The sequence below is a fragment of the Gracilinanus agilis genome, chromosome 1 (assembly GCF_016433145.1).
Source record: "Gracilinanus agilis isolate LMUSP501 chromosome 1, AgileGrace, whole genome shotgun sequence".
NCBI lineage: Eukaryota > Metazoa > Chordata > Mammalia > Didelphimorphia > Didelphidae > Gracilinanus > Gracilinanus agilis.
Window position 1 is genome coordinate 145,123,735 of NC_058130.1, and position 23,313 is coordinate 145,147,047.

Sequence of the window (23,313 nt, forward strand, 5' to 3'; positions counted from 1 at the left end):
TGGTGGTGTCCTGGGCAGAAACAAGGAAGACTGGATACTGGATGGGTCTAGGGCAGAAGGTAAGAGTTCTATTTTAGAAACAAAGAATTTGAGATGTCTATGGTATAACCAGGTTGTCCAACAGAAAGTTGCTGATGCACAAATGGAGCTCTGGAGAGAGAAGAATGTTATAAACAGACATGGGAATCATCTGCACTGAGATAACTGAGCACCCACAGAAGATCCTAAAGGCACTAACACAGCATATAGTGAAAAGGATCCAGAACATCAAGAATAACCTTTCTGTAAATTAAAAAAAAGAAAACAAGAGGTCTTATATCACAAATGATTTTCTATGATACACCACATTTTCACTGTCACAGTTTCCATGGAGTTACAATAGCAATTAACTGCTAATTAAAAAAAAACAGGTAAACCTCAACTAACAGGATATATTCAAAGAGGTTCTAAACCAGTTTTATGAAATTCAGAACTTAATTAGCCATGAAAACATTACAAATAGTACTGAAGGTTTGGAAAAAAAAAAAAAAGTTGATTTTAAATTTACATATAACTAAGATACTGAGCATTTCCAGTGAAGAATAGTATCAAATAAAACCATTACAATACTATAAACTGAAACACACTAAAATTTTTTTGAAGAAATTGATCTTGAGTGACAGTATTTAAAGAAATGTAAAATGAAGAGAATAAAGTATTTGTAAAAATGTCAAAAGGTTTCAAAGGTGTTCAAAGTTGATATTGCCAATTCTTGATGATGTTCAGTTATAAATTCAATTAGACTTCTTCCCTCAACATGAGTAAATTTCTATCATTATCCATGTGTTTGACAAACATGATTACATCACAAACATAAATGATAGAAATGGAAAGCGAGCAAAGGGGAAAGAAGGATTAAAAATGAGCAGAGAGAGATTTTTCTCAAATCGATTGGACAAAATATAGGACAGAAAGGAAAAAAGTAAAGAGAATATTTGTGTACATGTGAGAAAAATCTACTTGAAGTGAAACTGACTGAACTTTAAAAAGTAAAATGAAGCTAGCTGGCATAGTGGATAAAGCACTGGGGCCAGAGGTAGGAATAACTGATTTTAAATTCAGTCCTAGCTGTGTGACTCTCGACAAAACATTTAATCTGTTTGCCTTGGTTTCTTCATCTGTAAAATGGCAATAATAATAGCAGCAGTGAGGATCAAATGAAACAATATTTCTAAAGTACTTAGCACAGTGCATGACAAATAATAAATGCTACATGTTAGTTATGAAAATAGGAAAAGTGTAGTCCCATTACAGAAAGAAAAGACTGTGAAAAAGACAGATAGATCCATGCTACTATTATCTAATACTTAATGCACAAGGAAGTTTGGTTGCTGTCTAAAGCAAGGAGGGAGGCACACCTGGAAGAAGAGAGACATGAAGGTAGTAAGGTTTGTATATTCAAGATATATGAAAATCAAATGCTCATGATTTGTGTAAAGGCCTATCATTCAAAAAAAATTTTGTGACCTCTACCCTCTGATAAATACAATGTTACAAATAAGCAAATAATTTTGATAAAAAGAGATGACAAATCTGCCCTAACCTTAATTACTATGCTCTTTAAAAATAGGATGCCATTAAAAGGATATTCGAGAAGGCAGGTATTTTTAATACGAACAATTATAAATGAGTGACTGGCAAAATAAAACTGGGTTTTGTTAGTTGTTTCTTATAACTGACAATATGGGGGGAATAGAGGAAATAGGGGAAAGAGCATGCTTATAAGTGCAAAATACAATGTCCAGGGGGCAGCTGGGTAGCTCAGTAGATTCAGAGTCAAATCCGGACTCAAGACACTTCCCAGCTGTGTGACCCTGGGCAGGTCACTTGACCCCCCATTACCCACACTTACCACTCTTCCACCCAGGAGCCAATACAAAGAAGTTAAGGGTTTAAAAAAAAATACAATGTCCCCATGGAACTTCACATGATAACTCTTTAAGAGTATAGAAATGTAAGAACAGTTCGTGTTCTTCAAATGGGCTACTTCAAATATCAAACAATTAATGTGGAAAAAAAATCATGGCAAACTGCTTGCAAGAGAGATTTTAGAAAAATACACTTACCTTGACAAGCTTTCCCAGCCTGACAATGTGTCATGTGATTTAAAACATTTTTCATGGTTCGACAGTGTGGGAGAGAACAGGCCCGAACTTCTCCATTTGCTTGTTCTCGTCTCTGACATTTATGAGCATGAAGCAGGAGTACCAGCTGCTGCTGTATCAGTTTGCGTTTTTCAGGATCTGCAGTAGGTCCAGTTGCCATTGCTTGTGTTTGTACAATTCCTACAGGCTGTACCTGTGTTTGCATCTGAGACTAAAGTAAAGAAAAATTAACTAGTTATTATTGAAATCCATGATTAAAAAAGGGATAATATGAAGGATTATTATCAATCAAACAATTTCCTAATCTGTCTCCACAGTGTGCTTTAGAAAACCTGACCACCTATCCATCATTTTCAGTATGCCAAATGATATAAAAAAGAGGGGCTGTTAAGGCTGCTACTCTTGCTGCAGTAACTGTATGGATGATGTCTATTTTCCTATAAAATATACAGTGATGCAAAAAGAAAAACTTTTTTACTTAGTCATATGATAAAACATAACTGCTAAAATAAAACAAATTGAGATAGTTTTAACAATTCTCTGTAACAAACCATATCCTGTTTTCTGACTGTTAAATGGTTGGATAAGATAATTTATGAATCTTTGCAACCTTTATCAAAGTACTATTAACATTAGGTTTCTAAGAAAGAAGTGATAAAAATGGAAGGAATTTAAATTGCCAAAGAGACTTCTAATAGTTTAAATGGTTGAATTTAACTGTACTGAACTACAAGATACTTCACACTTCCTAAAAGTCCATCCCACATTTTCAAACTGTCAGATGAAAGAATCATCAGTCATCACCTAGTCCAATCTTCTTAGTTAGGAAGTTGACATACATTAAAAATACTAAGAATTAAAAAACAAGCCTTTTAGAATACCTCAGAAGACTAGCTATTTAGTAGGCCTCAAGTTATTACCACTCACTTTTGTGTCTGTGCACCCTAATTGTAAGTATATTACTTCCAATACTCATTAGCCTTCAAAAGTGCTGAATATCCAAGGAAACTGATCTCCTAGACAGAAGAATAGAGCAAACAGAATGATAAAGTTTCTATAAACTATGTGTTATACGAAAGTTGGTATTGGTTTAGTTTGGAGATGAGAAAACCAGAGATATCAATCTTCAAATATAATAAATAAGCTTACCATATGGCCTAAATAGTTAAACTCAATGAGTAGAAGTTACAGCAAAACAAAAAATACTGCCCAGCAATTAAATAAGCTGGATTTGAAACTATTAGAAACTCTGTCTACTATGATTACATTAACAATCAGGAATGTTGTAGGAAAAAAACTAAATGACTTCTAAAAAGAATCTTTTAAATACTAAGATTCTATACCTCTAAAATTAAGATACATCACTCTATATTCCCTAAGAACACTAGCAACAAGATGGTGGTGTTATAAAAACAGGGCTAGGAACCAACTACCTAGGAATCTATTTGCTTACTTAGAAGTCTAGTCTTGTTTGCTATTAAACATCTACTAACAAAATTACATTTTTCTACTACCTTCCTTTATAAAATCAAGGGTATGTTCACTTTGAGGGAAAAACCCCAACAACTAACCTTAGTACCCAGGTGGAGTAAAGTAACATACAAGAAAGCTACTATTGGGGGCAGCTGGATGGCTTAGTGGATTGAGACAGGAGGTCCTAGGTTCAAATCTGGCCTCAGACACTTCCTAGTTATGTGACCCTGGGCAAGTCACTTAACCCCCATTGCCTAGCCCTGTAACAAATAAAATTAATATAGAAGGATATATATAAAAGATATTAGGGTTTAAAAAAATTAAAAAAAAAGAAAGCTACTATTAAAATAAGCAATTCTACTATCAATAAAATAATTTTCTTATGTTCAAGTCACAAGTTAACTCTAACAATTAAAATGCACTATGGGACAACTAATGACTCCTTTACATACCATTATCAAAGCAGGAGAATCTCTAAAGCTTTTGCAACATAAAAGTTTTCTACGAGGCTCATCTCCCTTCATATTCTTACTTTACATTCTGTGTACAATTTTGCCCTTCCCGATTAAGTATGAAAAGCAAACTTATTGGCTCCTCCTTTTAACTATACTATTCCTATTAATAATACTGCTGATATCCTCGACATTAAAAAACTAGAACTCATCCTTTAATGTTCCTTCTCCCTTATAGGCCATATTCTCTCACTAAAAATTTTCCCCACAAATACTCACTTCCATTCAATCCACATACTTTCTACTTTCATTATCCAGGGAAAGATAAGGACTTCATGGCCTGTTTCTTAGAGCAAAGACTGGTTGGAGAAGGAGGAGTGGAGAATGATGTGAAGGGATAAAGCAATCAATGGGTTAAAAAATGGGTCATATCTCACTTTCTCAGCAGTAGTCAATCCTGGGGCTTTTCTCAAACTCAATCCCTTTCTGCTTTATCCTCTAACATTTTCCCACTTTGCTTTCATTCTACTGTACGAGTTCCTAACTTACCTACATAAGACCTAAGCATCTGCTTACTCCATGGACATCTATAGGAAAAGCAGCTACCACTCCTCCCTTTTTCTTCCTACAAAATGTGCATATATGGATGAGTTATAACCTATCATCCCAGATCTGTTATATTTATTATCTTTGCCCCTAAACCCAACATTCTTCAAAACTTCCCTATTTCTGATAAGAGTACCATCATATTTCTAGGCACCCAGGTTTCATATCCTCCACTCCTTATTTTTCCTTATTCCACATATCAAATTAATCACCAAATATTGTCTATAGCTTTCAAATCTGTCCCCTTCCTTCAGCTCACAAACAGGTCAACTCTTGCTGAGCGTATGTATTTCAAGAGCCAAAAGATTGTTGTTCTCTCTGGCTTAGGTCATTCCATTCTTCCATCTATCTTTCACAGAGAGAGAGAGAGAGTGTGTGTGTAGTGTTTTTCTTTTTATCTCTGTATCCCCAGCATCTAATGCTGAAAGGTTTGCAGACGTGAAATGAACTTATGCCAAAATAATACCTAATATCAAAACTCTCTAAAACTATTTGTTATGTGGTGGAGTACCTTACACCTAGAAAAAAGTAGGAATAAGCAAAGTTTATAAATAATCACACATTGTTGACCTTTTTTAATATTAAATTAGTAAAAGAAACTATGGAAATAACTGCTTCAGTATAGCCATCAAATGTTATATACTTTTATTTGCCTGGTCACAATAATCACCATCTTACATTTTTACACCACATTACAGTTTGCAAAGTACTTTCACATAAACTTTAATTATTTCAACAGTCACTTTAAAAAGATATCTCAAAAGGGAGCCAAACAATTTAGGAAAAAACTAGCTAACCATTCCCCAAAACTGAATGGGTAACATAACAATGGATTAGACCTAAAAACAGATCTTCCAATTGAATTAATATTAATATATATTCAAGAAACAAAGGCAACAAAGAGTGGTAGATAAAAAGTTGACTTCAAATTTTAAAAGACCTGGTTTCAAGTCCTGCCTCTGCCTGACACACAAAGGCTGTACAATCCAAGGCAAATCATTGAGCCTCTCTCCAAACAATCTACTCTGTACAAATGAGTATCTACAAAGCAAGATGAAGGTATCTTAAAAATCATTTATGAATATGCTTTCACTGAGAATGAAATAAAATGAGCCATTTTATTTATTGTCATTAGTTTATGCCTTTTAATCAAAGATCCATTAAGTTCAGGCAATCTGGCCTTCCTTTCTCAGAATGAAAATTTTTACAAATTCATACCAGGAATTGGCTTCATTTTTTAGCTTACTTTAAATTGCTACCTCCTCCGAGAAATCTTCCTTGACTTACTGTTTTGGACAGTGATCTCTTGACTCTAGAAGGAAGACGCAACTTTTAACAGGAAGTTAAAAGTCAATAAATAAGTTAGAAAAAAAGAACAAATAACCAAAAAACAATCTGATTATATAAAGATACTATGGTGACAAGGAAGATCTAAACTCAAACTCAGAAGACAACAAAGTCAAAAAAGCTACATACAAAGTGCCACCTCCCCCCATGTGAATTGGTCTTAAGTTGAAAAAGAATTCTTGGAAACACTCAAAATGGATTTTAAAAATCAGAAAAAGAGAAGTAGAAGAAAAATTGGGGAAAGAAATGTGAATAGTGCAAGAAAATCATAAGAAAATGTCAACAGCTTGGTAAAGAGGGAACAAAAATCTACTGAAAAATTCCTTTAAAAAGCAAAATTGAAGTGGAATTGTGTATTGGCTAAGGGGGGTTAGGGGATTTGGGGAAGAGGGAAAGAACATGAAACATGTAACTATGGGAAAATATTAAAAATTAAAATTAAAAAATTAAAAAATAATAAATAAAAAGCAGAATTGGTCACTTAGAAAAGGTATACAAAATTTTACTGAAGAAAAGAACTCCTTAAAAAAAGTGGCTGTGTTAAAAAAATTAGGGCAAAAAAATTAAAAGGAACAAAAAGTGAAATATCTCATTGCAAAAACAACTGACATGCAGATCTTTGGGTAAGGAAAGATTTTAAGACCAAGCAAGAGTTAGAAAAAATTACAAAATGTAAAATAAATAATTTTGATTACATTAAATCAAAAAGTTTTTCTACAAACAAAACCAATGCAAACAAAATTAGAAGGGATAACAAGTTGGGAAAAAAAAAATCTTTATAACAACAAAAACCTCTGACAAAAGTCTAATTACTCAAATTTGTAAGGAGCCAAATCAATTGTACAAAAAAAAGAAATCAAACCACTCCCCAACTGATAAATTTGCAAGGGACATGAATAGGTAATTTTCAGATAAAAAAAAATCAAAACTATTAATAAGCACATAAAAAGCACTCTAAATCTCTAATAATTAGAGAAATGCAAATCACAACAACTGTGAGATACCACCTCACACAAGATTGGCTAACAGCAAAGGAAAGTAATAAATGTTGGAGGGCATTGGAAAAATTGGGACATTAATGCATTACTCTGGAGTTGTGAATTGACCCAACATTCTGGATGGCAATTAGGAACTATGTCCAAAGAGCGCTAAAAGACTGCCTGCCCTTTGATCCAGTCATACCACCAAAGAGATCATAAGGAAAAAGACTTGTACAAAAATATTTATAGCCATGCTCTTTGTGGTGGCAAAAAAAAAAAATTGTGGTATCTGTTGATGATGGAATACTATTGTGCCAAAAGGAATAATGAACTGGAGGAATTCCTTATGAACTGGAATGATCTCAAGGAACTGATGCAGAGTGAAAGGAGCAAAACCAAGAGAACATTATACACAGAGACAGATACAATGTGGTAATATCAAATGTAATAGACTTCTCTACTAGCAACAATGCAATGGTCCAGGACAACTATGAGGGACTTTTGAGAAAGAATGCTATCCATATTCAGAGAAAGAACTGTGGGAGTAGAAACACAGAACAAAAACAACTGCCTGGTCACATGGGTGGATGGGGATATAATTACAGATATTGACTCAAAATGAACACCCTAATGCAAATATCAATAATATGGAAATTGATCTTGATCAATGACATAGGTAAAATCTAGTAGAATTGTACATTGGCTATGTATTGGGTGGGAGGAGGAGAGGGATAGAACATGAATCCTATAACCATGGGAAAATGGCCTTAACTAGTTAATTAGTTAATTAAAAGTTTCAAAAAAAAAAGAAATAACTGACATGGAAAATAAATCTAGGACAGATAATTTAAGAATGACTGTACCACATGAACGCCATTATCAAAAAGGGAGTGTAGGCATCATATATTTTTTTTAATTGTCGAAGGAAATTGCCCTGAGATCCTAGAAGCAAAGGATAAGATAGAAATGGAAAGAATCTACCAATCACCTCCTGAAAGAGATCTCAAAATGAAAACTCCTAGGAATATTAAAGCCAAATTTCATAGCTCCCAAGTCAAGGAGAAAATATGGTAAGCAGCCCAAAAGAAAAAACTGAAATATCTCAGAGCTGTGGTCAGAATCACATTAGCAGCTTTTACATTAAAGCATCCAAGAGCTTAGAATACAATATTATGAATGGTAAAGAAGGCAGGATTACAATCAAGAATCATCTACTCAAGGAAATTTAAGTAAAATTCTTATGGGGGGGGAGGATGAGGGGGCAAAGGCAGAATGAATTAATGAAAAATAGGATTTTTAACCATTCCTGATGAAAAGACCAGAATTAAATAGAAAATCAAAAGGTTAAATAGAGAAATCATAAGGGATCCAATAATGTAAAACTGTTTACACACCTACATGGAAAGATGACATTTGTAACACCTAAAAATTTTACCATTATTAGGACAGCAAGAAGAAATATAGACAAAAGATATGGGAGTAAGTTGACTATAATGGGATAACTAAAAATATAATGTTAAGGAATGAGAGATGACTATGATGAGATGATACCTAAAAAGTATTAAATTAAGGAGTGAGAAAGAGGGAAGTGGGATATAGTACAGTACAGTATAGTATAGTAATCTCATATATAAGAGTTGGAAAAGAGCTTTTACAATGAAGGGAAAGATTGAGAGAGGGGAGAGACAACATTTAAACTTTACTTTCATTGGAATTAGCTTTAAAAAGGAGTAACATAACTCAGTAACTCAGTTGGGTATACAAAACTATCTTACCTTACCGAACGTAGAAGGGAAGGGAGAAAAAGGGGGTGCGCTGATACAAAGAAGGGTAGATTATGGAAGATGGTGGTCAGAAGCAAAAGACTTTATTAGAGGAACAAGGTAAAATGGAGTGAGGGAAGAGGATAAACAGGGGGACAGGAAAGAAGGAAATACAAAATAATTATAACCGTGAAAAAAATTTTACATCAAGTTTCTCTGATAAGGCCACATTTTTCAATATATAGAGAACTTAGTAAAATTTATAAGAAAATAATTCAATCCCCAACTGATATATGGTCAAAGAATATGAACAAGCACTTTTCATATGAAGAAGTCAAACTATAGTCACATGAAAAAATGATCTAAATCACTAATGATCAGAGAAATGCAAATTAAAATAACTGAGGTACCACCTCACACTTATCAGACTGGCTATTATGACAAAAAAGGAAAATGACAGAACTTGGAGGGGATGTGGGAAATTTGAGACACACTAATACACTGTTTGAAGAGTTACAAACTAAACCATTCTAGAAAGCAATTTGGAACTACGCTTAATGGGCTATAAAACCATCCCTACCCTTTGGTCCAACACCAATACTAGCTCTGTATGCCAAAGAAATTAAGAAAAAAAAAAAAAACAGTGAAAGGGACCTATTTGTAAAAAAAATATTTATAGCAGACTTTTGCAATGGCAAAGAATTGGAATGTGAGAGGATGCTCAACAATTGGGTAATGGCTGAACAAGTAGATGGGTAGTGTAATGTTCTGCTATGGTAAGCAGAATGATTTCAGAAAAACCTAGAAAGACTTCAATAAACCAATGTTGAATTTTTTATATGTGATTGGAAAATAAATATTTTAAATGGTTATGTATCTGCCCCAAATGCTTTAAATTAACCATTAAGTAGGCAAAGTAAGATTATAAGAGTCTCTGACATTTTGACACCAAGGAATCAAAATAACTCATAACTTATCTTTTACAGAGTAATGATTACTTTTTAAAGTTTCTCTGTTTTTCTAATTCAATCATTGGGGCAGAATTACAGGTAAAGGAATAACTTTAGTTTCTAAAAAAACCTGTTACCATGTTTGAGTTAAAAAAAAAAAGGTGGAATAGTTTTCACAAAAATGAAGCACTCCCCCTAAATTCTAATTTAGAGAGAGATTATCAAGAGACAACCACTAGTTGTCAAACAGACAAGAAAGAGAAATATATAAGACTAAAAGCCATTCTCTAATAGTAGCTGTTATCTAGCTTTTTTAAAATATTGTATGTCCTCTATTTAGCCTGTTTGTTTTTTAAATGAAATCTAAAAATTTACTTTCACTTAATTAAATTTTATCTATATGATTTAAAAATTGTGAGATTGATTGGTGAATCTTCTTATATGTTTATTAGGAAAAGAATGTAACATAGAATGGAAGCAAGGAAATAGCATTCCATTCCATGGCCTGAGTGAAAACTTTAAGAATCAAGAACAAGTTACTTGAACAGAAAGAATGATAGCTTTGCCTACCAGCAATATCACTTTATATTAATAATAGAACATGAAGGTGGGAAAGTCAAATGGTTTTTGCAAAGATATTCCTAATTAAAAACCTAAAATTTTATTATTTATTTCTGGTCCATGGATACAACTTAACATGAATAATGAAATTAATTGACAAAAAAAGACACTTGCTAATGCTAAGCTACACCTGAAATCAAGCAATGAACATTTATATTAAGTTCCTATTTTGTACTACATGCTATAACATAAAAATTAAATAATCCCAGCTATAAAAGAACTTACATTCTTGGGATCTGGAAAGAGGAGAAAATCATATACATGCATAAAGTTATATACAAAATAATTTAATTTACAGACAACCAACCAGGAGCTAGGGGGAACAAAAAAGGCTTCAGGTGGAAAATAGTGTTTTAGTTAAGACTCAAAGGAAGAAAAAAAATTCTAAGAAACAGATGTGAAGAGTGTCCAGGCATGGGAGACAGCATGTACAAAGTTACAGAGATGAAAAACAGTATTATGTGTATGGAATAGCAAGATTAGTCTCAATTGACCATAAAATGTAAAAAAGGGAGTAAAATATAACAAGGTAAAACTATAGGTTAAACCCAGGTTACAAAAGGTTTTAAAAGTCAAACAATAGTTTATATTTGTGAATATTCAGGGATTTTATTAAGTGAGTGACATAGGTAGACCTATACTTCAGGTAAATCACATTATAAAAGCTATGTGGAGAATAGATAAGAGAAGGGGACTTGAGTCAGGGAGACCAATTAGAAGATGCCAAAGTCCAGATGAACTAATTTGGTTATGTGGGATAAATGAAAGTGAAGAATCAAGGATAACACCCAATGCTATAAACATGAGAAACGTTGAGTTGAAGAGGGATTAGAATATGCTTAGAGTGAAGAAGGTTAGAGGTCTGTGTTTCAGAAGGCAAGTAATTCTAGAACATAAGGGTTAGGACAAGAAGTTACTAGAAGACATTTGATAGTTATGTGAAAAGTACAAGTTGATTGGCATTATATAGTATTTGTACAGCCTCGAATCCATAGGTGTCAAAAACTAAAATTCATAAACAAAGGAGAAACTTTCACCTTTAAAGAACCTGTATATAGTAAAGAAATGATGAAAGCAACTGACTATTGTGGTGTAGGGGAAGAAGCAAAGGAGTAAGGAATCAGAAAATGTTAGTTACAATCCAAAATCTACCATTTAAAGTCTTTCCAGCTATAATGTTCTATAAACTTCTAGGATCAAGCTATTAGCCAAAGCTCAGAATTCATGAAATTGTCAAAAGATATAGTCTCACATTCTGTCTAGCAACTTTTGAAAAGCTATCTCCTACACTAGGCCCAGCTTCACTCCAAGATTTCAAAAATTCTCTCTTCTACCAACCTCAGAAACCAGAGGAGAGAGTTCTTTGGAAGCAAATTTCATAATCTCCAGCAGTAATGTGCTTTACAATCTGAGTTTTTCAGTGAAAGAATGGAATATGCCCATTTAAAAAAAAAGAAAAAGAAAAAAAGGTTATAAGTAAAAGCTGGCTACACTTAAATGTTTTGAATTTTCAAAGTTCCCATGTACTCTAGATATTTAATAAGTCTAACTATTGTAGAAGATGTTCTATAGCCAAATACAGAGGTTTAGATTTTTTTGAGAAAGATAACATGTTGAATTGGTCCAGTGCTTCTGTTCCTTTGAGTTTAAGGTTATTTTTCCTAATATTTCTTTAAAGCAGTTACAAGAGAGAGAGTCTTCTTGTTTTAAACATTTGAGGCACAATGACATTAACTAAAATAATTTTTTTTTGAAAGCCTTACCTTCCATCTTAGAATCAAGACTGTGTATTGGTTCCAAGGAAGAATGCAGTAAGGGCTTAGGCAATGGGGATAAGTGACACCCAGGGTCACAAAGTAGGAAGTGTCTAAGGCCAGATGTGAACCCAGGATTTCCCATCTTTAGGTGTGGCTTTCACCTAGCTATCCCCCTAAGAAAACATTTTTTAAGACATTCATTTTCTGCACAGCAATAAAGTACCAATGGGATCACAGGAAAAATGCAGCTTGGCCACTCTTAATTCCCACATTCTAGGAAGTTATTGTCTGTCCAAAGAACAAGTAATTCGTTCCTCTTCAAATTTCATAATTACAGAAAGATTAGGCTAATTACATAATAAGTAAATAGGTTTGTTTTCTTGTAGCAATTTGGGAAAAAATAGTTATTTCCACTTAAAAAAACTATTAAGTTATTTCTGAAGAACCAAAGTATTAAGTATTAAATAAAAACTCACCATATTTGGCACGTTGGTAACTGGAGTATTTTTGATGTCCGAAGGAAAGGGTGGCAAACTGTTTACCATTCCTGGTTTACTTGGTAATTGAGGGTTTACTCCAGCAGCTCCCATTTGTTGCCCTCCAGTTTGACTAAAGGGCTGCCCAAATGGACTTGTGTTGCCAGTCATTCCCATCTAGAACAAAAACAGAAAATATCAGTTATTAGGATCTGAATAAAATCAAAAGAAAAGGCCTTGAAAATTTTGTGGTCAAAATAGTTATTTTTCCATTTAAGCTCTACCTCAATTGTAAATAGCACTAATCAATCAACAATTATGTGGCAAGCATTATACAAGGAAATTGGGATAGAAATACAAAGAATGAAACAAACACTGCTGGCAATGAACTTATAATCTAATCGGGGACATAACTAGTAGTTATTCATACATGTGTGTATATATGATACACATATGCATGATAAATATATGGGCAATACACACACAAATATACCTAGTAGTTAAATACAAGGTAGTTTTTTAAGGAGAGTACTAATATTTGGAAGGATCAGAAAAGTTTCACGTAGAATAAGTTGCTTCACCTGTATCTTAAAGGAAGAAAGGAAGTCTATGAGGTAAAGTTTAACAAGGAAAACATCCCAGGTATGAGGAAAAGGCTGAGTAGGAGATGAGTGAGGAACAAAGAAAAAGCCTAGACTGAAAAGGAGGAGAGGAAAAACAATATCCTGGAAAAAAGCTGGAAGGTTGGGGCCAGATTATGTATGCATTAAAAGGTAAATAGAAAAGGCTATATTTTACTCTAGGGCAACAAGTCACTGGAATTAACTGAGCAAAGAAGTCAAAAGGTCAGATTTGTGACTAAGAAAAGTCACAAGAAAATGTAGACTTGGAAGAAAAGAAGGCCAACAGCAGAACCTTATGCAATCACAGGTTGTGCCTGAAACCTATCAAAGATCTAAACACACACAAAGGCTGCATCAATATATTGCTCTTAATTCCTAACATCTAACCCTCTGCCTATAACCAAACTTTGCCATAGAATACCCAGAAAGCATAATCCTTTATGTTCAAATGGTATAGGGAAGTGATGGTGAACTGTTTAGAGATGGAGTGCCGGGTGTCCTTTCACACAGGGAAAGGAATAAGTGCTCCCATTGGGCTGCCAGGAAGAGGGGGGGAGATGTGAAAAAATGTCACCAGACATGGTGGAGAAGGGGAGGGGAACAGCTCCACCCAGGTCCCTCTGCCTTTCTAGTAAAAGGGTGGGGCCAGCACATGTCCATAGTGCTCTGTATGCCACCTTTGGCACCCGTGCCATAGGTTCACCATCACTGGCATAGTCTCAACTAGATCTTAATATTCCATTATTTTGGAACTAATTTAAGAACAGTTTGTCATTTTCTTCATCCACAATCCTTTACAATTTCTTTCACAATAGTCTACATAAGGTGGGTATCCAAGTAAGTGAATAACTAAAATAGATCCTCTTCTCTGAGGTTTTGCTTTCTGTAATTTCATTTTTATCTGCTCCCTGATGCTAAAGTTTCCACTGGCAGGTGAGGGGTTTTAGTTACCTGTTGTCAACCCAAGGAACTCTGGATAAAGTATTGGGAGTGGGGTTGGGGTGGGGCATCTCTCTGTTTTCATTTTCACTTTCTAAAATAGTCTTTTGGTGGAGGTAGGAGACCAGAAAGCACTGTACAACTGTCTTTCCATATGCGTCTCTGTATGTCTATAGTTAACTAGTGTTTATCAGGGCCCTACTATTCTAGGAATTAAGGACATACAAAATTGAGGACAAGATCTTTCCTAAAATCTTACACTAAATCAAATCCAACAAACTACATAGTAAAGAGTAAGATATTTCCAGGTCTCCCAAATACCAATTTGTATCTAAGATTGTCCCCAAAATGGAAGAGAATTGAATACTGTTAGGATCAGCATTGGATGATAACCCAAAGTTAATATTTCCAGTTTTGTTCCAAATGGCCAAGAGTACACTACTATAGAAGAATTATAAAGTTCTGAGATAAATAAAAAACTTGTGATTACAGGAACAATTTCTGAAACAATGGTCACCATTTGTATATGTTGTAATCCTACCTCTTTCTACTCTAGAACAAAAGTCACTTTATACTATTCCATGGAAATGTGATGGGACAGGAAGAAGAGAAATAAAGTTTTCCAATAAAGTGGGTTGTACAACTAGGAAGAAAGATTGGTAACAGGAAACTAAAAAAAAAAAAAAATGAGAATGAGATATGACTAGCAGAAAAGACTAATGAAAAGAATTCAAGGAAACAAGGACTCAAAAAGGTATCAGCAGAACAGATGCTTATGGAACAAACCTTGAGCTTAGGAAACAAAAACTGTAGCTGCAATGGCTATACCAAAAATGCTTGTCGATTATCCATCTGTAAATAACAAATAAACCCACCCCTACTTCCAAATTCTTCACACTCTAAATAGTAAAATAAGTTTAATACTTTAAGCAGAAAACGGAGTTTTACTCTTTACTTTGATGATTCACTATAAAAAAGAGATAGGGAAAATACGATTACACTGTAGTTCCAAAGTCAAAATCCTATGATTCTATTAGGAAATTTGCTTGATTCATTAGACAATGATGGTGAAAAGAACAAGATTTTTTTGTCTGGTTCAAATCTGTGATTTCACTAATGTAGGGAATTCCCTCTATAAAAGCAAACCTACAAATGCACTGAGATAATCTTGGAAAATTGCCTGGCTCACTGAGAGTTTAAGTGACTTGTTCAGAGTCATACAACCATTCGTTAAGCATCAGAAGCAAAAATTGAACCCAGAAATAACACTAGTAACTGTTGGAAACGGAGCCAAGACAGAAATGTAGCAGAAAGAATGTACCACACCAAATCTGTATCAGGAAATCCAAGAAAATGTCAGTGACTTTCCTAGCCTAGATAAGAAAGGCAGAAGTCCGTGAATAATGAGGACAGAATTTAGCCAGGAGCACACAGGGAGCTTTCCAGTTCTCTGAGACTAGAAGAGGATCCAAGCTAAGTTCAGCAGCAAGAAAAGGTCCTAAACACAAACTAGGACACCTCAAACTCACACAGAGTGCAAAATAGGTACCAAATGACAGCTCTGTTGCTCAGGGTTTGGTAGTAATTGGTAGCCATTGAATGTATACTGATTGGGGAACAAGTTCAGAAGCATATAATAGCTGAGTATCTCTCGCCCCAGAAATGAAGCACAATCTCAGTTTCAACCTCTAGACCAGTGGTTCCCAAACTTTTTTGGCCTACCACCGCCTTTTCAGAAAAAAATATTACTTAGCCCTCTGGAAATTAATTTTTTTATTTTAATAGCAATTAATAGTTAAGATAAATGCACCTTTGGCCATCACCGCCCCCTTGGATCGCTGCAGCACCCACCAGGGGTTGGTAGCACCCACTTTGGGAATCACTGCTCTAGACCAAGCAAAAACCTGCAGAGTAATGAAGACAGGAATCATAGACCAAAGAGGAGGTTATACTTTTATACTTTCGATCTGCAGTTTTCCAATTGGGTGACTGAGAAAGGGTCCAGTAGCAGTTAGCTAGAACTTCAAACGAGAGACAAATCCATAGGAGTACTGCTCAAATTCAAACCCACGTCAGAAACTTGAAGAGCAAAGACCATGAAGAGTAGTGATTAGATTTTGCCCTGGATCAGACTGCTTTGAGAGCACTGAAAGCTTGTAGGTTCCTGATGGAAGATCCTGGAATAACATAATACTCAACACATCTAAGAAAGCAGCCACAAGATAAGCCTAGACATTTGCACTACAAGGAAGTGAAGCCTAGCCCTAACAAAGAATTCAAAGTTAAGAAGGAAAGTGGAAATAAGAGCAAATGAGAAAAAAAAAAATCCATCAAAAGCTAATATGAAAATAGAGGGGGTGAAGACACAAACTCAGAAGAAAAGAATGATTCTAAAACATCTAAAAGCAATGCCTCAAGGAAAAACACAGCTTAAGCATAAATTCAACTGGAATTCCTGGAAAAGATGCAGAATTTATTTCAAAAAACAGTATAAAATATTATCATGAATTAAATGAAAATGCTAAAAAAAAAAGTTGGAAAAGAAATGAGTTACAGAAGAAAGAAATTCATCCATACCTCTTAGAACTAAAGTGCAAAGTGGAAATAGAACACAAACTGTCACTTCCTGATAAAACTTCAAAATGAAAACGCCCCAGAACTTCAAGGTCAAAGAATGAATATTTTAAGGATCCAGAAACACATATGACTTAGCAGCCACCACTATAAAGGGCACTGAGAGGTTGGAATATGATATTCCAGAAGGTAAAGGATAAGCTTATAACCAAGAACAACTTACACAGCATACTGAGTATAATAATCCTACAGAGGGGAAAACTTAAGACATTTAAAATAAAGCACTTATATTAATTCCTGATGAAACATCATAACTACTGGTCAAAGGAGGGAAGAACACACACACACACATACACATACACGCACTCCACCCCCAGAAATACATTCTAATTATTTTGAAACTTTATTGTGAAAAGGGCTCCAAAAACTTCAAATTGCCAAAAGGGGTCCATGACACAAAATGAATCGATGGATTCACAAAAATAAATGTAAATTAAAATGTGTCAACATGTCTTCTCTATTTTGAAATTAATTTCAATTTTAGGTTTGTTTTTTATTTTCCTATTAAGAATAAAAAACTGGGGGGCAGCTGGGTAGCTCAGTGGATTGAGAGCCAGACCTAGAGATGGGAGGTCCTAGGTTCAAATCTAGCCTCAGATACTTCCTAGCTGTGTGACCCTGGGCAAAACACTTAAGCCCCATTGTCTAACTCTTAGCATCTCTTCCCCCTTGGAACCAATACACATTATTGATTCTAAGATGGAAGGTAAGGGGTTTAAAAAAAAAAAGAAGAAGAAGAACCAAAAACTGTTCTGGGTCAATTCATGTTCAGGCATTTTCGTATGTACTCCTATAGCTTTAATATAGCCTATATTACAGTAATTTTTAAAAAATGAATATATTTTAGCTTTTTTTTTTGCTCTTGACACTTGGCTGATACCTGATTATTTACAACTTTTTATGAAGCCTGTAGGTCAAATAATAGTATGCAAAACAGAGAGTAGTTTAGTAAAAAAATTATGTATATTACAAAGAACATTTCCTACACTCTAAATTGGGTTCTTCTATCTTCAAGTAAGTTTACCTCAGATAGGAGTGATATAATTTTTTTAGAGATTTCTTTGTTATATTAGTTATATTTAAATTGTTAAAGTGCTATTTTCATGGTCCAAAGAATTTGGGGCTGAAACACAAAACTTTTTTTTGATCCAAAGAACTACAAATTTTCGAATTATAACTCGATGAGAAAGTCAAAGTCAAAGTCTTATCTGCCTTTTGATCCAGCCATAGCACTGCTTGGATTATACCCCAAAAAGATGATAAGGAAAAAAGACTTGTTCAAAAATATTTATAGCTGCACTCTTTGTGGTGGCAAAAAATTGGAAAATGAGAGAATGTCCTTTGATTGGGGAATGGCTGAACAAATTGTGGTATGTGTTGGTGATGGAATACTATTATGCTCAAAGGAATAAAGAACTGGAGGAATTCCATGTGAACTGGAATGACCTCCAGGAATTGATGCAGGGTGAAAGCAGCAGATCCAGGAGAACATTGTATATAGAGACTGTGGTACAATCTAACATAAGGGACTTCTCTACTAGCAGCAATACAGGAATTCAGAGCAAGGCTGAGGGACTTATGAGAAAGAAAACTAGACACATTCAGAGGAAGAACTGTGGGAGTAGAAACAGAGGAAAAACAACTTCTTGAACACATGGGCCAATGAAGCTATTATTGGGGATGGAGACATTAAACGATAATTCTAGTTCAACTATCAATAATATGGAATTAGGTTTTGATCAATGATACATGTAAAACCCAGTGGGATTGTGCATCGGCTAAGGGGAATTGGGGAAGAGGGAAAGAACATGAAACATGTAACTATGGGAAAATATTCAAAATAAAAATTTTTTAAAAATTCAAAGCCCTTAAAATGAAAGAAGGGGAGAGTAATGAATGCTGGAGGGGATGTGGCAAAATTGGGACATTGATGCATTGCTGGTGGAGTTGTGAACTGATCCAGCCATTCTGGCTGGCAATTTGGAATCACGCTCAAGGGGCTATAAAAGAATGCTTGCCCTTTGATCCAGCCATACCATTGTTGGGTTTGTACCCCAAAGAGATCATAGATAAACAGACTTGTACGAAAATATTCATAGCTGCGCTTTTTGTGGTGGCAACAAATTGGAAAAGGAGGGAATGTCCTTCAATTGGGGAATGGCTGAACAAACTGTGGTATATGCGGGTGATGGAATACTATTGTGCTAAAAGGAATAATAAACTGGAGAAGTTCCAGGCGAACTGGAGAGACCTCCGGGAACTGATGCAGAGCGAAAGGAGCAGAGCCAGAAGAACTCTATACACAGAGACTGACATTCTGTGGTAAAATCGAATGTAATGGACCTCTGAACCAGCAGCAATGCAATGACCCAGGACAATTCTGAGGGATTTATGGTAAAGACGCTACCCACATTCAGAGGAAGGACTGCAGGAGAGGAAACATATAAGAAAAACAACTGCCTGAACGCATGGGTCGGGGTGGACATGACTGAGGGTGTAGACTCGAAACTACCACACCAATGCAACTACCAACAATTTGGAAATTGGTCTTGTTCAAGGACACATGACAAAACTAGTGGAAACGCGCATCGGCCAAGGGTGGGGGGGGGTTGAAGGGGAAAGGTGGAGCATGAATCATGTAACCATGTTAAAAATGAATATTAATAAATGCTAAAAAAAAAAATTCAAAGCCTTTAAAATCTTAAAAAATATTAGCATGGATTTTTGATGTTCTTATTCATAAGTATGTATACAACACATTTGTAAAAGAAAAACAACGGAAGTTTTCACAATAAATAATGGATATGTCCATTTTTTACCTAAAATTAGAAAAGTTAACTATATGAATAAAAGGAAAATACTGATATTAACAAAAGGATAAAAATTATCCCTATTATTGTCATGACATTAAAAAATCAAGTAGAGACAACTTAAATGTGTCCACAAATCAGTATTTATATCTACAAATCAGTATTTCTATATATTACTAACAAAAACTAGGAAGAAGCACAGGAAGAGAAAATCTGTTCCAAATAACTATAAAACATATATAGGTAACACTAAGAACATATATAAATATATAGAACTACAAGTCTTTTTAGAGAAAAAATATAATGAATGACTGTCCGTGGTTGGGACACATCAACAAAATTAAAATGATGCTGCATAAATGGTCTGATTTTGTGTCATGCCACATTACTACCCAAGAGAAAATTCTTTAAAGAACCAGACAAAATAATACAATTCTTTTGAAAGATCTCAAGGGAAATTAGAAACATGGAAATGCAAGAAGTCCAGCATCAACAGGCATCAAACTACACTAAAAGTAATCAATAAAATTATTTGGCTCTGCTTTAAAGAATTAGAGTCCTAACACAAACTAAACAAGACAAGAGCAAATGACCGACAAAGAAAGTGAAGTACACTAACTGCATTAGCAAAAACGGCTGGCTAATTAGAAAGAAGCTTACCAGAAAGTAATGGAGACATATATTACTATCTACTCTCTTTAGCTATCATCATCTCACACTAGCTAACTCAATAAGGAACTTAAAATCACATAATTTAAAAATTATAGTACAATAGATAGATACTTTTAACAATTGTTAAAAATCAAGAGACTCATTTCAATTATATGAGGGAAAAAAACCCATGCAACCAGAAAGAAAAATACTGAATAGGAAAAGATTTTTCAAGAAATCTCTCTAATAAAAAGCTTGGTATCTGAAATCTATATGGAATTAGTACATATGTGGGAGAGCAGCAATCTTCAACAAATAAGCAGCTGAATGATATGAAATTTTCAAAAGATCAAAAACTAGCCATCACTATGTGAAACTTATGTTCCAAATCACTAATAAAAGAAAAAAAAGAGAGAATTAAAACAACTAAGAAATTTCCCTTCAAAATTCTCCAAAGGGCAAAAAAGAAAAAAATTATTTATATAAGTTGCTGGAAGACAAGCACACTAATATACTGTTGACAGAGGTGTGAATTAGCCCAATATTTTTTCAAGACACTAAATTTTATTTTATTTTGTCCCCTAATCAAACAAAAACTGTTTCCAACATTTTCCAAAGAATATTGTGTCTTGAATTCTTTTCCTCCCCACCCTTACCTCCCTTGAGATGTTAAGCAATTTCATATAGATTTTATTTATGTGTAACCATGTTAAACTTTTCCAACATTAATTCTTTTCTGGAAGGAAACTCAAATGGGAAAAAAAATTAAGAAACAGAAAATAGTTTTCTTTGGTCTGCATTCAGACTCAGTTCTTTTTCTCTGGAAGTAAATGGCATTCTTTATCATGAGTACTTTGAGATAGTTTTGGATCACTGTATTACTGAGAATAGCTGTTATTCACAGTTATTCATTGTAAAGTATTCCTGACATTGTGTACAACTATCTCCTGGTTCTGCTTATTTCACTCTGCCTCAGTTCATTAAGTTTTTCTGACCTCCTTCAATTAGTCATTTATTACAGCACAATAGTATTCCATTACAATCAGATACTATAACTTATTGAGTCATTCTCCAGTTAATGGGTATCCCTTCACTTTCCAAATCTTTGCCCCCCTAAAAAGAGCTACTTTAAATATTTTTGTAGTTAAAGGTCCTTACCCTTTTATTTTTTTATCGCTTGGATTCAAACCTATTAATGGTATTACTGGGTCAAAGGGTATGTCCTGCATTACAGTCTTTTGGGCATAGGTCCAAATTGTTCTCCTGAATGATCGAATCACTTCACAACACCCCCAAACAAAGATGCATTTATTTCCCAGCTTTCTTATATCCCCTCCAAGTTTTGTCATTTTCCATTTCTGTCAATACTCAATCTGATAGGCATGGGGTGGTACCTCAAAGTAGTTTTAATTTACATTTTTCTAATTAATAGTGATTTAGAGAATTTTTTGCATCATTATAGTTTTATTACTTTCAGCTGCCTCTTCAAATGCTTTACCATTTGTCAATTGGGGAATGACTTATATTCTTATATATTCAACTCATTTCTTTATGCATTTGAGAAATGAGGTCCTTATTAAATACTTGTAAAATTTTTTTGCACCATTATAATTATTGTGTAATTACTTTCCATCCTATTTTAGTTTCTGTTCTCTACTTCCCCTAATTGCCCTCTTTTCTATCAGCTCCAGCCCTCTTCTCCCATTTTTCTGTGGGGTAAAAAAAAAAGTGCTTTCTATATCCAAGTGATTGTGTATGGTCTTACCTCATTGATCCAATTCTGATGAGAGCAAGTTTTACATAATCTCCTCCTTATCTCTCACATCCTCCCCTCCACTATAAAACACTTTCATGCCTCTTTTATGTGTAGCAACTTATTCCATTCTATTTTTCCCTTTCCCCTCTTAATAAAACATTCCTCTTTCAAGTCATTTCATTTTATTTTTTATAACATTCCATCATATTCAACTCACACCCTTGTCTTCTGTCTATATGTACTCCTTCTGTCTATATGTAATAATGACAAAATTCTTTGGAGTTGCAAGAATCAGTTCTCCATGTAGAGATGTACACAGTTTAACTTTATTGAATGTCTTCTGAGCTCACTTTCATGGTACTCTTTTATTATTCTCTTGAGTCTTGTATTTGAGTCAAATTTTCCATTCATCTCTGGTCTTTTCATCAGGAATGTTTGAAAGTAGGCTATTTCATTAAATACTCATTTTCCCTCTGAAGGATTATGGTCAGTTTTGCTGAGTAAGTGATCCTTGGTTGAAGTTCTAGTTCCTGTGTCCTGTGAAATATCATATTCCAAGGCCCTCCAACTCTTTGATGTAGAAGCTGCTAGTTTTGTGTTATCATGAGTATGGCTCCATGACATTTGGAATTGTTCCTTTTTGTTTGCTTGAGATATTTTCTCCATGACCTAGGAGCTCTGGAATTTGGCTATAATATTCCCGGAAGTTATCCTTTTGGGATCTTTTTCATAAGGCGATCAGTGTATTCTTTCAATTTCTATTTTGTCCTCTGGTTCTAGAATACCAGGGCAGTTTTCATTGATATTTTCTTGAAAGATGATGTCTAAGCTCTTTTTTTTATCATGGTTTTCAGATAGTCCAATAATACTTAGATTATCTCTCAGATTTACTTTCTATGTCAGTTGTCTTTCCCATGAGATATTATACAGTTTCATCCTTTATTCCCATTCTTTTGACTTTCATTATTTATTGATGGATTATAGTCATTAGCTTCCACCTGCCCAATTTTAATTTTAAAGCATGATTTTCGTACTTCCTTTTCAAATGGCCAATTCTATGTAAAGAGTTCTTTTCCTTGGAGAATTTTTCTACCCCTTTTTCCAAAGGGCCTTTCATTAAGTTTTCCTCTTCCATGCATTTTTGTATATATTTTGCCATTTGGGCAATTCTGCTTTTTAAGGAGTTCTCTTCTTTGGATTTTGGTGCCTTTTTTTACTAATTGGCCTGTTCTGTTTATCAAGGTATTAATTTCTTCAGTATTTTTTGTGCTTCTTTTACCCAAGCTGTTGATTCTTTTCCCATGATTTTCATGTATCATTCTCGTTTCTTT

General features: G+C 34.3%; 1 protein-coding gene across 1 annotated transcript in view; it reads right to left on the reverse strand.

Annotated features, from left to right (window-relative positions):
• LOC123231726 (CREB binding protein) overlaps positions 1 to 23,313 on the reverse strand; it is a 180,254-nt gene that overhangs the window by 81,917 nt on the left and 75,024 nt on the right. The window contains exons 3-4 of the mRNA XM_044658032.1: positions 12,570 to 12,746; positions 2,106 to 2,355 (exon numbers count right to left, since the gene is read on the reverse strand). Of these exons, the coding sequence (XP_044513967.1) occupies positions 2,106 to 2,355; positions 12,570 to 12,746 (427 nt within the window). The remainder of the gene's footprint in view (positions 1 to 2,105; positions 2,356 to 12,569; positions 12,747 to 23,313) is intronic.